Source organism: Lactuca sativa, chromosome 3 (assembly GCF_002870075.4).
Source record: "Lactuca sativa cultivar Salinas chromosome 3, Lsat_Salinas_v11, whole genome shotgun sequence".
Classification (NCBI taxonomy): Eukaryota; Viridiplantae; Streptophyta; class Magnoliopsida; order Asterales; family Asteraceae; genus Lactuca; species Lactuca sativa.
In genome coordinates this window covers 87,840,192-87,857,487 of record NC_056625.2, presented here as the reverse complement: position 1 = coordinate 87,857,487, position 17,296 = coordinate 87,840,192, and the positions used below count along the sequence as shown (strand labels likewise).

At 36.6% G+C, this 17,296-nt stretch overlaps 1 protein-coding gene across 2 annotated transcripts; it reads left to right on the top strand.

The window, feature by feature from the left end:
• The first annotated feature begins 10,576 nt into the window (after positions 1-10,576).
• Positions 10,577-16,078, top strand: LOC111906176 (probable leucine-rich repeat receptor-like protein kinase At1g35710). 2 transcript variants are annotated; one of them, XM_052769323.1, is made up of 4 exons: positions 10,577-10,711; positions 10,922-11,189; positions 11,288-15,456; positions 15,603-16,078. In XM_052769323.1, exons 3-4 carry the CDS (start codon positions 11,946-11,948, stop codon positions 15,899-15,901), a joined length of 3,810 nt encoding a protein of 1,269 aa, XP_052625283.1. In that variant the 5' UTR covers positions 10,577-10,711; positions 10,922-11,189; positions 11,288-11,945; the 3' UTR covers positions 15,902-16,078. The 2 variants fall into 2 exon arrangements, with proteins under 2 accessions (XP_052625283.1, XP_023757672.1); XM_023901904.3 differs by lacking the exon at positions 10,577-10,711 and adding an exon at positions 10,768-10,862.
• The last annotated feature ends 1,218 nt before the right edge of the window (positions 16,079-17,296 follow it).

Genomic DNA, 17,296 nt, shown 5'->3' with positions numbered 1-17,296 from the left:
GAATACCAGAAACCTTCCGGATTGTTACAGCAACCGGCAATCCCTGAGTGGAAACGGGAGGGGATTTCTATGGACTTCGTGACCAAGCTGCCCAAGACATCGGACGGATTGGACACCATATGGGTAATAATCGACCGACTGACGAAATCTGCCCATTTCCTGCCCATCAAAGAGTCCTATAAGATGGAGAGGCTGACGCGTTTGTACCTACGAGAGATTGTAAGACTTCATGGAGTGCCAAAATCCATCATCTCGGATAGGGACAGTAGGTTCACGTCACGCTTTTGGCAGTCGCTCCACAAGGCAATGGGAACTCATCTTGATATGAGCACCGCGTATCACCCACAAACAGACGGTCAAAGCGAGCGAACCATTCAGACGCTTGAAGATATGCTTCGTGCATGTGTGATCGACTTCGGAAAGTCTTGGGATACCCACCTACCGTTGATCGAGTTTTCATATAACAATAGTTATCATTCGAGCATTAAGGTGGCCCCTTTCGAAGCACTGTACGGGCGTAAATGTAGATCACCGTTATGTTGGGCTGAAGTAGGTGACACCCAGCTAGCTGGAACACATACGTCGGATAGAGCAATGACAGGACCGGAAATCATTCGCGAGACCACAGAAAAGATTGTCCAGATCAAAGCTCGATTACAGGCATCACGTGACCGGCAAAAGAGCTACGCTGATAAACGGCGAAAGCCCTTAGAGTTCCAGGTCGGTGATCGAGTATTGTTGAAGGTCTCACCCTGGAAAGGAGTTATACGTTTCGGAAAACGAGGAAAGCTAAACCCGCGGTACATTGGACCTTTCGAAATCGTCGCCCGAATAGGTCCGGTAGCCTACAGACTACAACTACCCCCGGAGCTAAACGGTGTGCACCCCGTGTTTCATGTTTCTAACCTGAAAAAGTGCCTATCAGATGAAACCCTTGTCATTCCTCTGGACGAAATCGAAATCAACGAGAATCTCCTGTTCGTCGAAGAACCAATCGAAATCATGGACAGGGAGGTGAAGCGTACTAAACAAAGTCGCATCCCGATCGTGAAGGTTCGATGGAACGCAAAGCGTGGGCCAGAATTCACATGGGAACGCGAAGATCAAATGAAGCAGAAGTACCCTCACCTATTCTAGCAATTCTCAAATCTAGCTTTCAAACAGAATTTCGGGACGAAATTCCCTCTAACGGGGGGATGATGTCACAACTGTGAATTTTAAGCTATGTAATCTACACATTCAAGTTAATGTGAATCAAAAACTTTAATCCAATACAAGACACAAGAACTACAAATAGTCATCAAACAATTGGAGACCCTAGAAGTTCTTATTAAGTCTAATTTAGGCTAGAACTTCCTTATTGGATCCAAATGGGCCAATAAGCTTCCAATTAGACTATCATGGGCTTAGAACCCTAATTGGGCTCTAATTGGACCCACACTTATTTATTTTAACATTATAGGTCATGTTGGGCCTAGAATTAAATAAATTAAAAGCCTTGATACATGAATAACCTAAACTAGTCCAATAAAAATATAAAAATCCTACTACATTCTTTTAGACTAAAAACATACCTAAGGCTAACTCTAATATTGGGCTTAGGAGCAAAAAGCCCAAAAATCTTTTTTTTTCCTCCATGTTTCGGCCCAATACCCAAGCCCAAGAGGATTGGAAGATATTTGACTTAAGTGTGCCACCTCACTATTAACCAAAGGACTTCCATGCAAGATGCTTCCTTTTTCCCATGCAAGCATCACTTCACAATCACCTCACTTCTCTCCTCTCTCTCACTCTCGGCCATACACACCCACACACCAAACATCTCTCACAAATTCTCTCTAGAACACTCAAAGAACTCTCCTTCCCTCCCCTCTCCAAAGATCTCGAAATTTAGGGACTTTCCAAGAGGATTTTGCAAGTAAATCATCATCTAAGGTAAGATTATTCATAGATCTATGGTTTAAATTCTTTTGTTATCAAAATCTCTTCCTAATCCATGTAAAATCCGTGATCTTGCACCCTAGAAACCCTCCTAATCTCGAAAAGTTCATCAAGGAGTGCAAGGGCCAAAAATCACTTCATTTCTTCCAATTTTCTTCAAGAACCGAAACTACCCACTCAAGGTGAGATTCATACCCCTATTTTCTGTTTTTAAGAGTTTTTGTGGGGGGGGAATACAAGTGAAAGTGTAGATCTATATGTGTTTGTATGCCTTGTATGATTTCCATGCTTATATGTATGCTTATATGTGTTTTAATGTTGGATCTAGCCATTAAACCCCTCAAAACCGAGATATAACTCATGTTTTATGATATTAGCTTCAAATATGTTCCTACATAATAAGTGGTACTAGATAAATAGCCAAGTGGTTAGCAACAATTTTCTTTAAGCTAAAAACACATATTTTGGGCCAAAAATGTGAAAAATACAAAATTAAGGGCCCAAAATGACATTTTACAGATTCTGATGGTTGAAATGTGTCAAAACAGTTTCAATAAAGCTATTTCTGGAATTCTATTCAATTGGTGGATTAAAAACATAAATTTCAAGCCTATTGGGCTAAATATGCAAATTTCGGCCCAATAAGGCCCATTATGCGAATTTTTCTGTTTTGGAGGGCCAAAACTGTAACTTTCTGTAAAACAGTGGACTATAAGTGTCCCAAACCCTTTTCAAAGGTTTAAAATGCTTTTTAAATTTAAAAAGGACCAAAGTTGCAAAAATTTTCCATTTTGGGCCAAAATTGTCAAAATTGCGAAAAGATGGGCTAAAACCGAGAAAAACTGCATTTTCAGGGACTTAAACTGTTTTCTTTGAAAAATATGCTGGAAAATATTAATTTCAATAATTTTTGGTGTTAAAATGTCAAGAAAAATAGTTTAAGGACCAAACCGGGAAATACTTAAATAAAAGGGTTGAAAATGTAAATTTTACAAATAATGAGGGGCTGAAAACAAAAATATTTCAAGGCTGATACATTATGTACAATTTGATCAAATAACGATACCTCGACTACCAACGAAATACAACTCATTACAATACCACAAGTCGTTGCTAAACGAATTGGCTCGGTCTCGAGCCAATGGAAATCTACAACTACTAACTCTTTGATACATACAAATAACGATTGGTAATACACATACATACGAGTGTGCACAGACGTCTACGCACCATCTTCGGGCCCCAAAAGTGTAAAATCTTGTTTGTTGGGCCTAGCTAGCCCAATGACCTGATCTTAAGGCCCGAAGACATTTTTTTTACTACGAAGTGTTGAGTTTTACCGACTTGGCACAACGTAGGGTGACTTTCAATGGCTTGTACCATTGGACCCCAAGGGCCATGGTGTTGCTAGAAAAGTCTACACATTTTACGAGGCGGGTCGGGGACCCCTCGCACACATGTTTCCCCAGCCGGTTAATAGAGTTACCGGGGTCTTCGTGACCTCTTTCTCTTCGGATGTGGGACTACTCATAGTCCGGGCGATTGGATAACGTGATTAGTACTGACGACGCCTTCGGGAATCGTTGGTATATCTATAAACCGGGCATTTGTGTAATGCGGGTTTGTAGTAAATAATCAATGCTCGAGAACCTTCCAACGTCGCTTGGGACCGATACTACTATTTTTGTAATGGTTTCAACGCAACTCAATGGATTTCAAAAGAACTAGGGGAACATCGGGTTTCCCTAGGGTTTTTATCACATACAGATTTTAAACGCATACATCTTAAATGAATAATTTTTGCAAGTATAGAAACAAACAAGCATACCTATGGATCTTCACAAACGTTTTGAAAGCTTTTCTTTTCAGAAAATATCGGATTTTCTGGTGTTTTTCAAACAATATAAACATTCGATTTCAAACACTACTTATGAACTCACCAACATTTCATATGTTGACGTTTTTCAAAATACTTGTATTCTCAGGAAACCAGTGAGTCAAGGGAAATCATGCTCAGTGACGGTTGCAGTTTATTTTTGAATGAACCAAACAATATTAATTTTTGGAAATGTAATATCTCAAACAATGTATGACATGTAAACACTACTGGTTGTATCATGTTGATGAATGGTGACGAATGTTGTTTTGTTTCATATATATTCAATGTTATGGTATTCAATTGAGTCACGACAGCCCCCGGACGTTTCCGCCGTCTGGTTCGGGGGTGTGACACATAGTGCCCAAATGTTTCACAGTTAAAGCACTTTATGTGCTTTTTATCTCTACTCTTCTATTTGTTGTTGTTATCACGTGGTGGTTGATTGCTTCCACGACCACCTCTTCCTCGAGTGCTTGCTCTTCCGCAACCTCCACTTCTGCCTCTTCTCTGATGGTGAGATGATCCCCGTCCTCTTCCAGCCACAGTGGAGTTTGCCCCAACTGACTTTTGACTGTTTTGCCCTTCAGATCGAGTGAGTAGTAGACTTGCATCACCGCTTGAGTTCTCACTTCTAAGTCTTAGTCGGTCCTCGTAAGCTGTTAGTCTTCCAATCGCCTCTTCAAATGACATTGTATCCAAGTCTGAATACTGTTCGATTGATGCCACCAGTTGAAGATACTTTTCAGGGACTGAATCAAGTAACTTTCTCACAAGTCTACTATCTTCAAGTGTGGCACCAAGGTTGCTGTACTTCGAGTGCATCTCACTTAGTTTTTCTGCAAATTCATCTATGGAGTCTCAATCTTTCATCCGTAGGGCATCAAATTCACATTTGAGTGAATGTAGTCTGGCTTTCTACACTAGATCATCACCAAGATATCGTGTTTTGAGTGACTCCCAAACATCTTTTGCTACTGTATTTAGTGCAACTTGTAAGAGAACATCTTCTGGTATCACCTGGAGGATGTATGCACGCGCCATCTTGTTCTTATTTTCATCTATAGTCACTCCGACCGGTGTTTCAATGGATTCTCATACCCCATGAGCATCCATAATAGCATCCATCTTTATAGCCCATGTAGTGTAGTTTGTTGAAGTCAACATCGGACACTGGAATGAAACTCCACCATTTTCTTTCGTGATTTGCTGGCTAGAACCTGACATGTCTTCGTATCGGATGTACTTTGGCATGAACTAGAGAAAGCTCTGATACCAAATGTTGGAACAACCTGCTGCAGATCAGATCAAGAACATGCCATGAAAAGCAGTTAGGCTACAGAGATGGAGAATGTTTTCTCTTATTTTACTTTCATTAAAAAAAACCGTTTACATCCAAAGATATTTAAAGCTCAAAGGAATAACAAAATAAAGCTAAAAACAAGATAGTCATGTGCTCCTATTTATGTGGCCACTTAGCCACATTATTCACCTACAAACCAGGTCAAGCTATTGACCAAAGCAAAATTAGTTTCCTATAAGAAATCTGTCTATTTTCTTTTACTATAATGAGAACCACAATCCATAATGGCAACAAACTTTCAGTACCCGCTTTAGAATAAGATTGTGTTCCTGAGTCAGAAGTACATTTCTATTTTAGAGTGGGTCTTTAAAGTTTGTCGCCATTTTCTCAAGGGAACCTCCATATTCAATTACCTAGAGTGAAGTTTTTTACTTTTAAGGCTGTTAATTATGTTAAGGATAGTGAAAACTATGGTTATGTAGCTTTTGTATGTGGCAAAACAAATAAGAGGTTATAAGGGTAAATCTGGCCAATATAAATTTTACGGGCAAACATATCAGAGGTTGGGATTTAAAATTCTCCTCTAGCCACTATTGTATCTGAAAGTTAAGATGAATGATTTCTTGATTTTTATCTTCGAGGCCATGAAAAAATAATTAAAATTTATCAATATGATCTTTAACAGAGTTTAACTACTATAGGTAACAAAAATATTGAGATGGATGGATTATATAAGCTAGCCATAGATATTTTTTAATTAGATTATTTCTAAGCTAAACTTAAATGGAATGGGCCTTAAAAGTTTGTGTTGCAGCTGTTGTTACAATGTTAGTGGTTTCATTTCAACATGATATGGCATGACATAGATGTAATGCTAAATAATTTTATGTATCAAAAAATAAGTCAAGCTTTGACGAGCTAAGTACCTAAAAATTGTGACATCCATCTTCTATTTGAAGATATGCAGAATATGAAGGGAAGAAAAAGTTGTGTGTAAATCGTAGCAACTGGAAGCACACATATAAATGCAATCTCATGTTTGCATGATATTGTTTCTCAGTTCACAAATATGGATTATGCATAAAAAGAGTTTTCGATATTTGAAATGGTAGTCACATTTTTTTAGGAAATAATGAAGATCCTTCGTGTCCCTTTTCATTCCTACAGCTTAGCTTATATATAGTCTTTTACAGGCAACCGGCTTTGCTTATTCTCTTTGAAATGAAGTTTACTTATTCAATGTATATAATTGTATGAGACTGTTGTAACGAACGAAGGAGGTTGAGATACTGCTTACTCTATAGATTTCAAAATTTAGAAGAATCGCCATCAATAGTTGCCAATATAATACAAATTATCATGGCCATTATACAACTACCAATATTTGTATGAAAGTCTAAGTTTAAAGAGGTTTAGCGGGTAACTTGTGACAGCCATTCGCCCTGCCATTAACCTAATGTTCATGCAGAGTGTATATTTTTTATGTTACACAATTACTTAAAAATTGTGAAGTATAAGTGTTAGATGTAATCTTATTTTGCTACAGACGATGTATGTGCTCCAAGAAATCCTTGAAAACTGTGAAGTATAAGTGTTTCATGGATACTCAATAGATCATGGAAGAAATTGCAAACTGATTGTCATTTGTGAATATTAATTGTTAAATACTACAATCTTGGAAAGATATAAAACAAGGGCTCTCCCACCACATATATTGTCCGCATAGATTTTTCCAAAGACATGATATTTAATGTTAAGCAAGTTTTAAATTTTTAATTACCAAAAAAACATTAACCAGCTACAAATATAAGTAAATTTGGTTCACATTTTAAAGTGTAATGTTAGCTAATATATCAATAGCATTGTCTGGGAACAATTCTTCTCCCATTCTCTATTGACTGTGTACAATTTTTTGGGGCAGAAGTAACAAATGTTTGGAGACCATTTATTTTCTGTAATATTCTTTTTTTCCAAGTACTCTATGAAATCACAACACTACACTATGAACAAACCAATACCATAAAGCTGATGTGGCATTAAATTTAAAATAAAAAATTATTCACGCGTTTCATCAAACAGTTAGTACTCATTAGACTCACAGTTATGCAACGAGCATGTACAAATGATCCTAAATGGGGTATTGGAAGAAGATAGCGTAGACAAATGAGGATAGACGCCAATACATAACTTTTTACTAATATTATAGACGCCAATACATAACTTTTTACTAATATACGCTATTCTAAATGGTGATCTCTTCACTTTGAATATGAGTGAATTTCGACTATCCGTTGCTTGGCCCAAACTTAGTATATTCGCTTTATGTTTTGGAATATAATAAACGTCCGTAAGTAGTTTTTGTTTTCCACTTTTTCCTTCAAAAAGTATAGACCCTTTGCCTTGAATCTCGACAAACGAATCATCAACGAACTTGACTCTTCCTCCTATTTGTTTGTTGTTTTCCGTGAAAAATGATAGGTTTCTCGTCATAAGTTTACTAGCTCCATTATGTAGATACCATATGTCTTTGTCGCTATCCTTTGATTTGTATCTACTTGGTATGACGTGATCTTCATTTAGGAGTACAGTTTCATAAAGAGTCTTGTGCATAAACAAAATGTGGGTCTTGTTCTTCCCCTTCGACCATATGAGCCTCATTTTGTTTTGCTTTTCGTTCGCGATATTGTGACGCAAAGTGACCAAATTCATCACATCTATAGCATTGTATTGTAGATCGGTATTTAGTCTTACCTTTTGGTTTGTCGGAGTCTCTGTTGATAGGTGTTGTGGAACGATTTTGCTGTTGGTATGAATTATTGTGGCGACCACAACGTCCTGCTCCTCGGCCACCCCTTCCTCCTCGATTCGAGTCTGATGAGCCTCGATATGATGTTTCGGTTTTGTGAAATATCAATTTGCTTTGATCACTCGCCGATTCAACTTCACGAATACGTTCTTCATAAGCTTTTAAACGACCGACTACGTCTTCGAATCCAACTGTTTTGAGATCTGTTTTGAGATCGAGAACTTGTTAAATCAAAGCAACGATATGAATGAACCTTCTTGGCAAACTGGTAAGGAATTTCTTGACGAATTTGCTTTCTCTTAGGGTTGCACCGAGTGATGCAGATTTTGATGAGATGTCTGACATTTGGGTTGCAAACTCATCTATAATGATGGATTACTTCATCTTCAAGTTATCAAACTCGGTGATTAGAGTTTGTAGTCGTGCTTTTCTTACCCTTTCTTTGCCAAGGTGATGAGTTTTAATGGCATCCCAAATATCTTTATTTGTACTCATCGCTCCAACTTGCAAAATAACGTCTTCGGGAATCGCTTGGAAGAGAACTGCAATAGCGCTATTATTCTTCTTTGTGTCATTCGCTCCTGGATCGACGACATCCCAAACTTGATGTACGTTTAAGATCACCTTCATGCGAATTACCCATATGGTGTAATTCGTTGCAGACAACATCGGCATATGGAGTGACAAGGACAAACTTTCCTTTGTTCCGGACATTCCGGATCCACTGGTTCCGTCATGATTTGCAGATCACTCTGATGTTATATATGTTCTGATACCAATTGTTGTAAATAATTGGTAAAACACAGAAAAATAAGAACACCAAGAAACGAGAAATTATTATTATCATAATTCATAACAAAGAAACTATCTCAAAACTTTACAACAATCAACTCTCTGTAACTCTCTTTTCCGATGTTTTAAAAACCGGTTTTTTAATTGAACCAGTATGGTGACCGGTTTCCGGTTCAACCGCTAAGTAAACCGGTTTCTATAGTTTTCATCTTTTTTCGTATTTTTCTACACATACCTACATACACAAATCAAGAATATGATGTCCACAAATTCAAACATTAAAATACACATGAAAACAAGTTGTAGATTATTCTAAATAAATTAAAATAACTCATAACCATAAGTTTTACATCAATCCACGTGCACGAAAAAGAAAATAAAGTCGTAGATGAATATAAATGCACAAAAAAACTTTATAACATTTATCATGTGCTTTTATTCAGATAAAATTTAATAAATGTGAAAAAACTACCAAAGTTTATTATGCAAAAGGTTTCGATTCCATGTGTTTTTATTCAATTTAACCGGTTCAACCGGTTTAATTGAACCGGTTCAACTAGTTTTTTGTAAAAATCGGCCGGTTCGATCCGGTTCAGAAATAGACATAAAACCGGTGATAGTTGAACCGCTCCCTTCTCCGATTCCCCGTCCAACCGGTTCGACCTGCCGGTTCAAACCGGTTTTTAAAACATTGCTCTTTTCTGATTTGATCCTACTTGATCATATGCATCTATGATTCTATATATGGCGAACAATTAAAATCCCACTTGATTACAAATTGCCATATAAAACCTTATTGCTTAATGCCTAAGCGACCACTATTTACTTGAATCCTAAGCAACTCCTTAGGTTTCTTTGTTGTGCAAGAACCCACCTCTTACACCTCATCGTGTAAGGAGAGTTATAATAGGAAATTAGATAATAAATTTCAACCGTTTTTTGTGTTGCCCATGCTTTCATCTCAAAGCTTCATGTGCACAATTCTTTCTTACGGAGACATCAAAGTTTATAGTTTTCTTTTTGTTGCTTCGTTTTTTTAAGACATAATTCCTCCTTTCTTATGGCTGTCAAATTGGGAGCATTGATCAATTTGATAGATATCTTTGTTTTTGAAAAGAAAAGTTTTATTAAAATTACTTGGAAAATAAAAATAAATGTGTCTAAAAATTTACTCATAGTTATATTACACTTTTATTCTAACAAAAAATCGGTCGAGAATTCTGTCACCAATATATGTGAAGAAAAGGACGCTAAGAGAAAGAATTGATCATGAAATGGGATGTGCAGATAAATTCCAAAGATTTGTGTAAACTAATCAGTTGTGGAAATATGAGAAACAAACAATAATTCAGTTGTATTTCACTTTTTATATAATTATCTTCATTTTTAAGTCTATGCAAGTTAGAGACGTTTTAGACGCTTCAGGAGATAAAGGAAATATCTCCTTCAATGAACACAGACGTTCATTTTTTTTTTTTTTTTTTGAGAAATTAAATTGGTTCCTTCTTTTTCTTCCTACAAATATTCATATCCATGAACTTATGCCACTTGTCATTATTCTACGATCCCTTGTTATTCCTTGTTATTGTATTTGATTTCCCTAAATTACCCTTAAAGAGCTAATTAAAAAATAAAAAAAGAGAGAAAAATAAAAAAGATCAGACGCTAGCTGTACATTACATCTGAGAATGCGTCTCTTCAAATCCCAATCTCTTCTCCAGCCCTCTACTTCCACCTACCACTGCTAGTCTGCTACGCCCGGCAGCCCATTCCTAACGCCTAATCGACCACCGTGGCAACATCAGTGCGCCACTGATAGGATTTTGTTTAAGGAAGAAGGACCAGCCATGGAGGACGAAGAAGAACTGGATGTTTTTAGGGAGGAAGGATCGATATATTAGGCTGATACCATGATAGGATTCGAAAATCAAGAACTCAACATTACAGGGATATCGATATCAAAATATATATACAGAGGGAAAGCTAAAAATATGTACGCAGTCTTCTCCTATAATCATGGACATGATAATGGACAAAATTACAATATTGACTTTACAAAAATAATCAATATAATTGCTTCCTTGATATACGTTCCATTAGCCACCTCTCCGATTCTTAAGCTTGAACACAGATACAACAATCAGGTAATTTCTCTTCTAAAAGGCCTGCAAGTGAATGGTTTTCAATTGGCGATTCTTGACAGGTAATTTCTGCTGGCTATGTTTTTAAGAATTGCTTCTGATTTGCTGAATGAAGAAAGTTCAGAACTACATAAAAATATAGAAAAATATGGAAAAATGATTCATTAGTTCATGGAGGGCATGATGATAATAGTGAAGACGCGCACAAAATTGATATACAAATCTATGGAAGACATGTTAGAAAGATTGTTTACAGGAATGTGAGTGATGATTTCTGGTGTAAATGAAAAATAAAATCACTGTCATCAGGATTGGTCGTGGCGATTGGGGGTGCGACAAACAATAACTTACTTGTATTTTCACTTTTTATTTAACTATCTTCATTTTTATGTCTATGCAAGTATGAAAACTTTTTGTTGTTTCTGCAGGATATAAGAGAAATTAACAGATGAAATGAATGCTGGGTACAATAAGAACCATCAGTTTTTATTTAATTATCTTTATATTTATGTTCTTTAATTTATGGTTTTCCCTCATTCATATCTTCAATGACCACACCATGTGCATTTGTTTTTTTAGAGTCTTTCAAAGGACCGCTATGTTATGTCCCTATTTCCATTGTCCTGTTCACACAGTTTTCACATGGATCATCTATGTAATAGTCTTGGCTACAGAACTAATTATGAAGTAAAACACAGTTGAAGTGAAATTTCTATTGGCATTTATCAGAAAACAAAAGTAAATATGTCTAAATAATCAAGCTAAGTTATATTATCACATAGTTGAATCAAACAATAACATATAATACCGCATGTTGTCTTTTGTAATCCTAGCGCCTTGCTAAATTTCGGGTTACAATGAATTTTATTGTTCTACAAAAGGATCAATGTCATGTGAGAAAGATACAATTCAAAATGTAATACACACCTTTGTGGAAAATGTTGACACGTTAAAACACACGCCTCCTGGAAAGATATGACACTGAACAAATGTCCTTTTCAAGCAAGTGAAAAAGAAAACAAGTGAACAACGTAGCTCAAGTATAAATTAGGATATCAGAACCATTTATTTTTTATTGAAAGCAACATGGCAAAGCAAATAATTTCTTCTTCAAACTTCTTATTTTTCTCTCTGGCTTTACTAATCATCACACTCTTCCCCATACCAAATTTCACTTCTGCTTCTTTGGAGGAAACCAATGCTCTACTTAAATGGAAAGCAAGCCTTCAAATCCCAAAAAACTCCTTGCTCTCTTCATGGATTCCCCTCCCTTTGAATTCCAGTGCATCGGTTCCATGCACTTCTTGGTTTGGAGTAGTTTGCAATGCTGATGGGAGCATTCAGAAGTTGAACCTCACATCATCTGCATTAAAGGGTACGCTTCATCCATTTTCATTCTCTTTGCTACACAATCTTACACATTTTGATCTCAGACTAAACAACTTCTTTGGCCCTATCCCACCAGAAATCCAACTTTTGTCCAAACTTGTATATCTTGATTTTTCATTGAATAAGTTTTCTGGAGTAATCCCACCTGAAATAGGAATCCTGCACCAGCTAACTATCTTGTACTTATACTCAAACAATATCTCTGGTCCTATTCCTATTGAACTTGGAAATTTGAAGTCTCTCACTGATCTTAAGGTGAACATAAATCAGCTTAGTGGTTCGATTCCTTCATCATTGGGTAATTTGACATCTTTGAATGTACTTAATTTGTACCAAAATCAACTATCTGGTTCCATTCCTGTTGAACTTGGGAATTTGAAGTCTCTCACTGATCTTGAGCTGAGCACCAATCAGCTTAGTGGTTTGATTCCTTCATCATTGGGCAATTTGACATCTTTGAATGTCCTTTATTTGTTCCAAAATCAACTATCTGGTCCTCTTCCTAATGAACTAGGGAATTTGAAGTCTCTCACTCATCTTGCGGTGTACAACAATCAACTTAGTGGTTCTATTCCTTCATCATTTGGTAATTTAACATCTTTGAATTTCCTTTATTTGTTCCAAAATCAACTATGTGGCCCCATTCCTGTTGAACTTGGCAATTTGAAGTCTCTCACTGATCTTGAGGTGAACATCAATCAACTTAGTGGTGCTATTCCTTCATCATTAGGTAATTTAACATCTTTGAATTTCCTTTATTTGTTCCAAAATAAACTATCTGGTCCCATTCCTAATGAACTAGGGAATTTGAAGTCTCTCATTCATCTTGCGGTGTACAAAAATCAGCTTAGTGGTTCTATTCCTTCATCATTGGGTGATTTAACATCTTTGAATGACCTTATTTTGTACAAAAATCTACTCTACGGTCCCATTCCTGTTGAACTTGGGAATTTGAAGTCTCTCACTAATATTGAGGTGAGCGAAAATCAGCTTAGTGGTTCTATTCCTTCGTCATTGGGTAATTTGACATCTTTGAATATCCTTTATTTGAACGAAAATCAACTATCTGGTCCTATTCCTGTTGAACTTGGGAAATTGAAGTCTCTCGTTCATCTTGCGGTGTACAACAATCAGCTTAGTGGTTTTATTCCTTCATCATTGGGTAATTTAACATCTTTGAATGTACTTTATTTGTACCAAAATCAACTCTCTGGTCCCATTCCTATTGAGCTTGGGAATTTGAAGTCCCTCACTGATCTTGAGGTAAACATCAATCAACTTAGTGGTTTTATTCCTTCATCATTGGGTAATTTGAGATCTTTGAAAATCCTTTATTTGCACGAAAATCAACTCTCTGGTACCATTCCTCTTGAAATTGGGAAATTGAAGTCTCTCACTCATCTTGCGATGTACAAAAATCAGCTTAGTGGTTCTATTCCTTCATCAGTTGGTGATTTGACATTTTTGAATTTCCTTTTTTTGTACGAAAATCAATTCTCTGGTCTCATTCCTGTTGAGCTTGGGAATTTGAAGTCTCTCAATAAGCTTGATATGAGCCACAATCAACTTAGTGGCTCTATTCCTTCATCACTAGTAAACCTCAGCAACGTAAAATGGCTGACCCTCAGTTGTAATAAATTATCTGGCCCCATTCCTAGTGAACTTGGGAAGATGAAGTCTCTCACTCATCTTTCAGTGAGCAGAAATCAGCTTAGTGGTTTTATTCCTTCATCATTTGGTGATTTGACATCTTTAAATGGGCTTTATATGTACCAGAATGAGCTTGCTGGTGCCATTCCTAGTGAACTTGGGAAGTTGAAGTATCTCACTGATTTTCAAGTGAACAACAATCAAATTAATGGTTCTATTCCTCCAGAATTCGGAAATTTAACTCGACTACATAGACTTAATCTGTCTTCGAATCATTTGGTTGGTGAGATCCCAAAGGAGTTTGGGAAGATGAAAAGTATGTTGGATTTGTACTTGACTGGCAACCAACTTTCGGGTGTTATACCTCTAGAGCTTGGATTTTGTGAACTCCTTGAAGTACTCGATCTATCCAAAAATAGATTTAATGGGTCACTCCCAAGAAGTATTGGTCAATGGACACACATCCACTACTTGAATCTTAGTAATAACAAGCTCAGTGAGACAATTCCATCCGAGATTGGTAAATTAGTTCATCTTACGGAACTTGATTTATCTCATAATTTTCTCACGAAAGAGATACCATCTGAAGTTCAAAGTTTGCAGAGTTTGCAAAAATTGGATCTTTCTCACAACAGACTATCTGGTTCCATTCCTGATGCTTTTACAAGTTTGCCCAACGGGATTGATATTAACCTTTCGTTCAATAAGCTCTCAGGTCCGGTCCCCCCTTGCGCCAACTTTGTGAATGCGTCCATAGAAAGCAATACAGATTTGTGTGGGAATATTACAGGGGTGAAACTTTGTCCAAGTCAAATTATGAAAAAGAAAAATGATCCTTTTCATCATAAACTTATCCTTGTAATTATGCTCCCTCTTATCGGGGCTATTTTACTTGGTGTATTCACGTATGGCCTAATTGCTTATCAACAACATAAGAAAAAGTCTCCACAAAAACCATCGGATGAACAAAGTGGTGATTATTTCTCCATTACAAGTTTTGATGGAAAAGTAGTGTATGTTGATATCTTGAAGGCAACAAATGATTTCGATGAAGCATACTGCATTGGGACCGGAGGATATGGGACTGTGTACAAAGCCGAGCTACAACCTGACAATGTGGTAGCTGTCAAGAAACTTCACTCATCATCTGAGAATGTTGATCATAATGGATTCCTAAATGAGGTACGAGCGTTAACGAACATAAGGCATCGAAACATAGTGAAACTCTATGGATATTGCTCCCATGTCCGCCACTCATTTTTGATTTATGAATACCTTGAAAAGGGAAGCCTTGGATCAATCTTAAGAAGCGATGTCTTAGCAAAAGAATTGGATTGGTTGAAAAGAGTAAATATTGTAAAGGGTGTAGCTAATGGTTTGGCTTATATGCATCACGACTGCTCGCCTCCAATAATTCATAGAGACATATCCATAGCCAACATCCTTCTTGATTCTGATTGTGAGGCACATATTTCTGATTTTGGCACATCCAAGCTTTTGAAGCTCGATTCATCCAACTGGACTGCAATTGCAGGCACCTATGGTTATATTGCACCAGGTAACACATTCTTTTGATTGTGCCTCTACATATTCTTAAGTTTCATGATATATATAAATAAGTATATGCACATATATGTATCTATGTCAGAATCTTGTGGGGTTGATATAGCTCTTTGTTTTTGTCTCATGTTTGTTTGAATGTAGAGCTTGCTTATACAATGGTGGCTACTGAGAAATGCGATGTGTATAGCTTTGGAGTTGTTGCAATAGAAGTGATAATGGGAAAGCATCCAGGAGATCTCATAACATCTTTTCCAACATTGTCTGCTGATTATATGGTGCCAGCAAACGTGGGAGATAGTCGGATACCTCCTCCCTCATCACAAGTTGAGAAACAAGTTAGGTTGGTTTTGAATCTCTCAAGAGCATGTTTGAACTCCAATCCACATGAAAGACCAACAATGCAACAAGTTTCAAATTTGTTAATGAAGGATCAGCCTTAAATTGACATCTTTTGGGCTGATTGAAATAGTGTACTTTCAGTGTTCTTTTTACTTTTCTTATGTTCCCTATATGCATCATGTCAATATGTATTCGTATGAATGGCTTTTTGTTAAGAAACTTCACATATGTTTGTGAACAAATAAGTAAATGAAAATCACAAAAAATTCAAGCTTTGACTACCTGAGTGTTGGATGTAATCTTATTAATGCAAGTATAAAAAGCTTCTTCATGTGAATCTCCCTTCCATGTCTATTGGTAGCTAGCACCAAAATGACACCAGTAGTTTCATGGATACTCAATGGATCATGGAAGAAATTGCAAAGTGATTGTCATTTGAGAATATTGTTACTGCAAATCAGGAAAGAAATAAAACAAGGTCTCTCCCTCCACATATATTGATGGGCATCAAATTTTTCCAAAGACATGCTATTTAATGTTAACCAAGTTTTTCCAAAGACACCATAAGAACATTAAACAGCTACAAAAATAGGTAAGTCTGGTTCACATTTTAAGTGTAAAATCAGCTAATATGTCAATACTCAATAGCATTGCCTGGAAATCATTCTTCTTTCATTCTGTATTGGTGTATTGGGTGTCTTGGAGACCATTTATTTTCTGTAAATATTCTTTGTTTTCAAGTACTCTATAATATCAATACACTACACTATGAACAAACCAATACCATACAGCTGATGTGGCATTAAATTCAGAAAAAAAAAAATTAAAAAATAAATCATTGAGGCATTTCATCAAACAGTTAATATTCATTAGACTAACATTTTTGCAAGGAGCATGTACAAGTGATCCTAAATGGAGTGTTGGAAGAAGATAGAACATAAAAATGAGGAAAGACACCAATACATACCTTTTAATTAAATTGATATCCACTTCAACGATCCTGACCACCACTTCAAACCACTCTGCGTCTACTATGGAAATGGATTCACACTTTTGTGTAATCACCAATCTGACTTTAAGTTGATAAATTTTGTGCGATTTGGATGGATTCAAATGATTTGCTTGTGGTTTCTGCACTTGGATTCAAATGATTTGGATGGATAAATTGACTTCGTCCATGGTGTAAGCAGGGGTCAGAAAGTAGAATTGTAGGGTGCCTTGTGCTATATATGGTCTCTTTGGAATCTCGGATTGGTTTTGTCAATGGTGTAAGCTAGTCTTGAAACCCTCATCTTCAATGTCTAAGATGGCGAGGATGTTGTGAACTTCTCCAAACAGGGGTCTGAAGGTATAGAAATGTTGGGTGCCTTGTGTTATACAGTGTTTGATCTGTTTGGAAAACACGCAATTCCAGAGTTTTTAATCATTGTTATAATCATTAAAGATAAAGTGTTTGATGAGATTCAATTGCTATCATCCTTCAACTGGGTAAATAA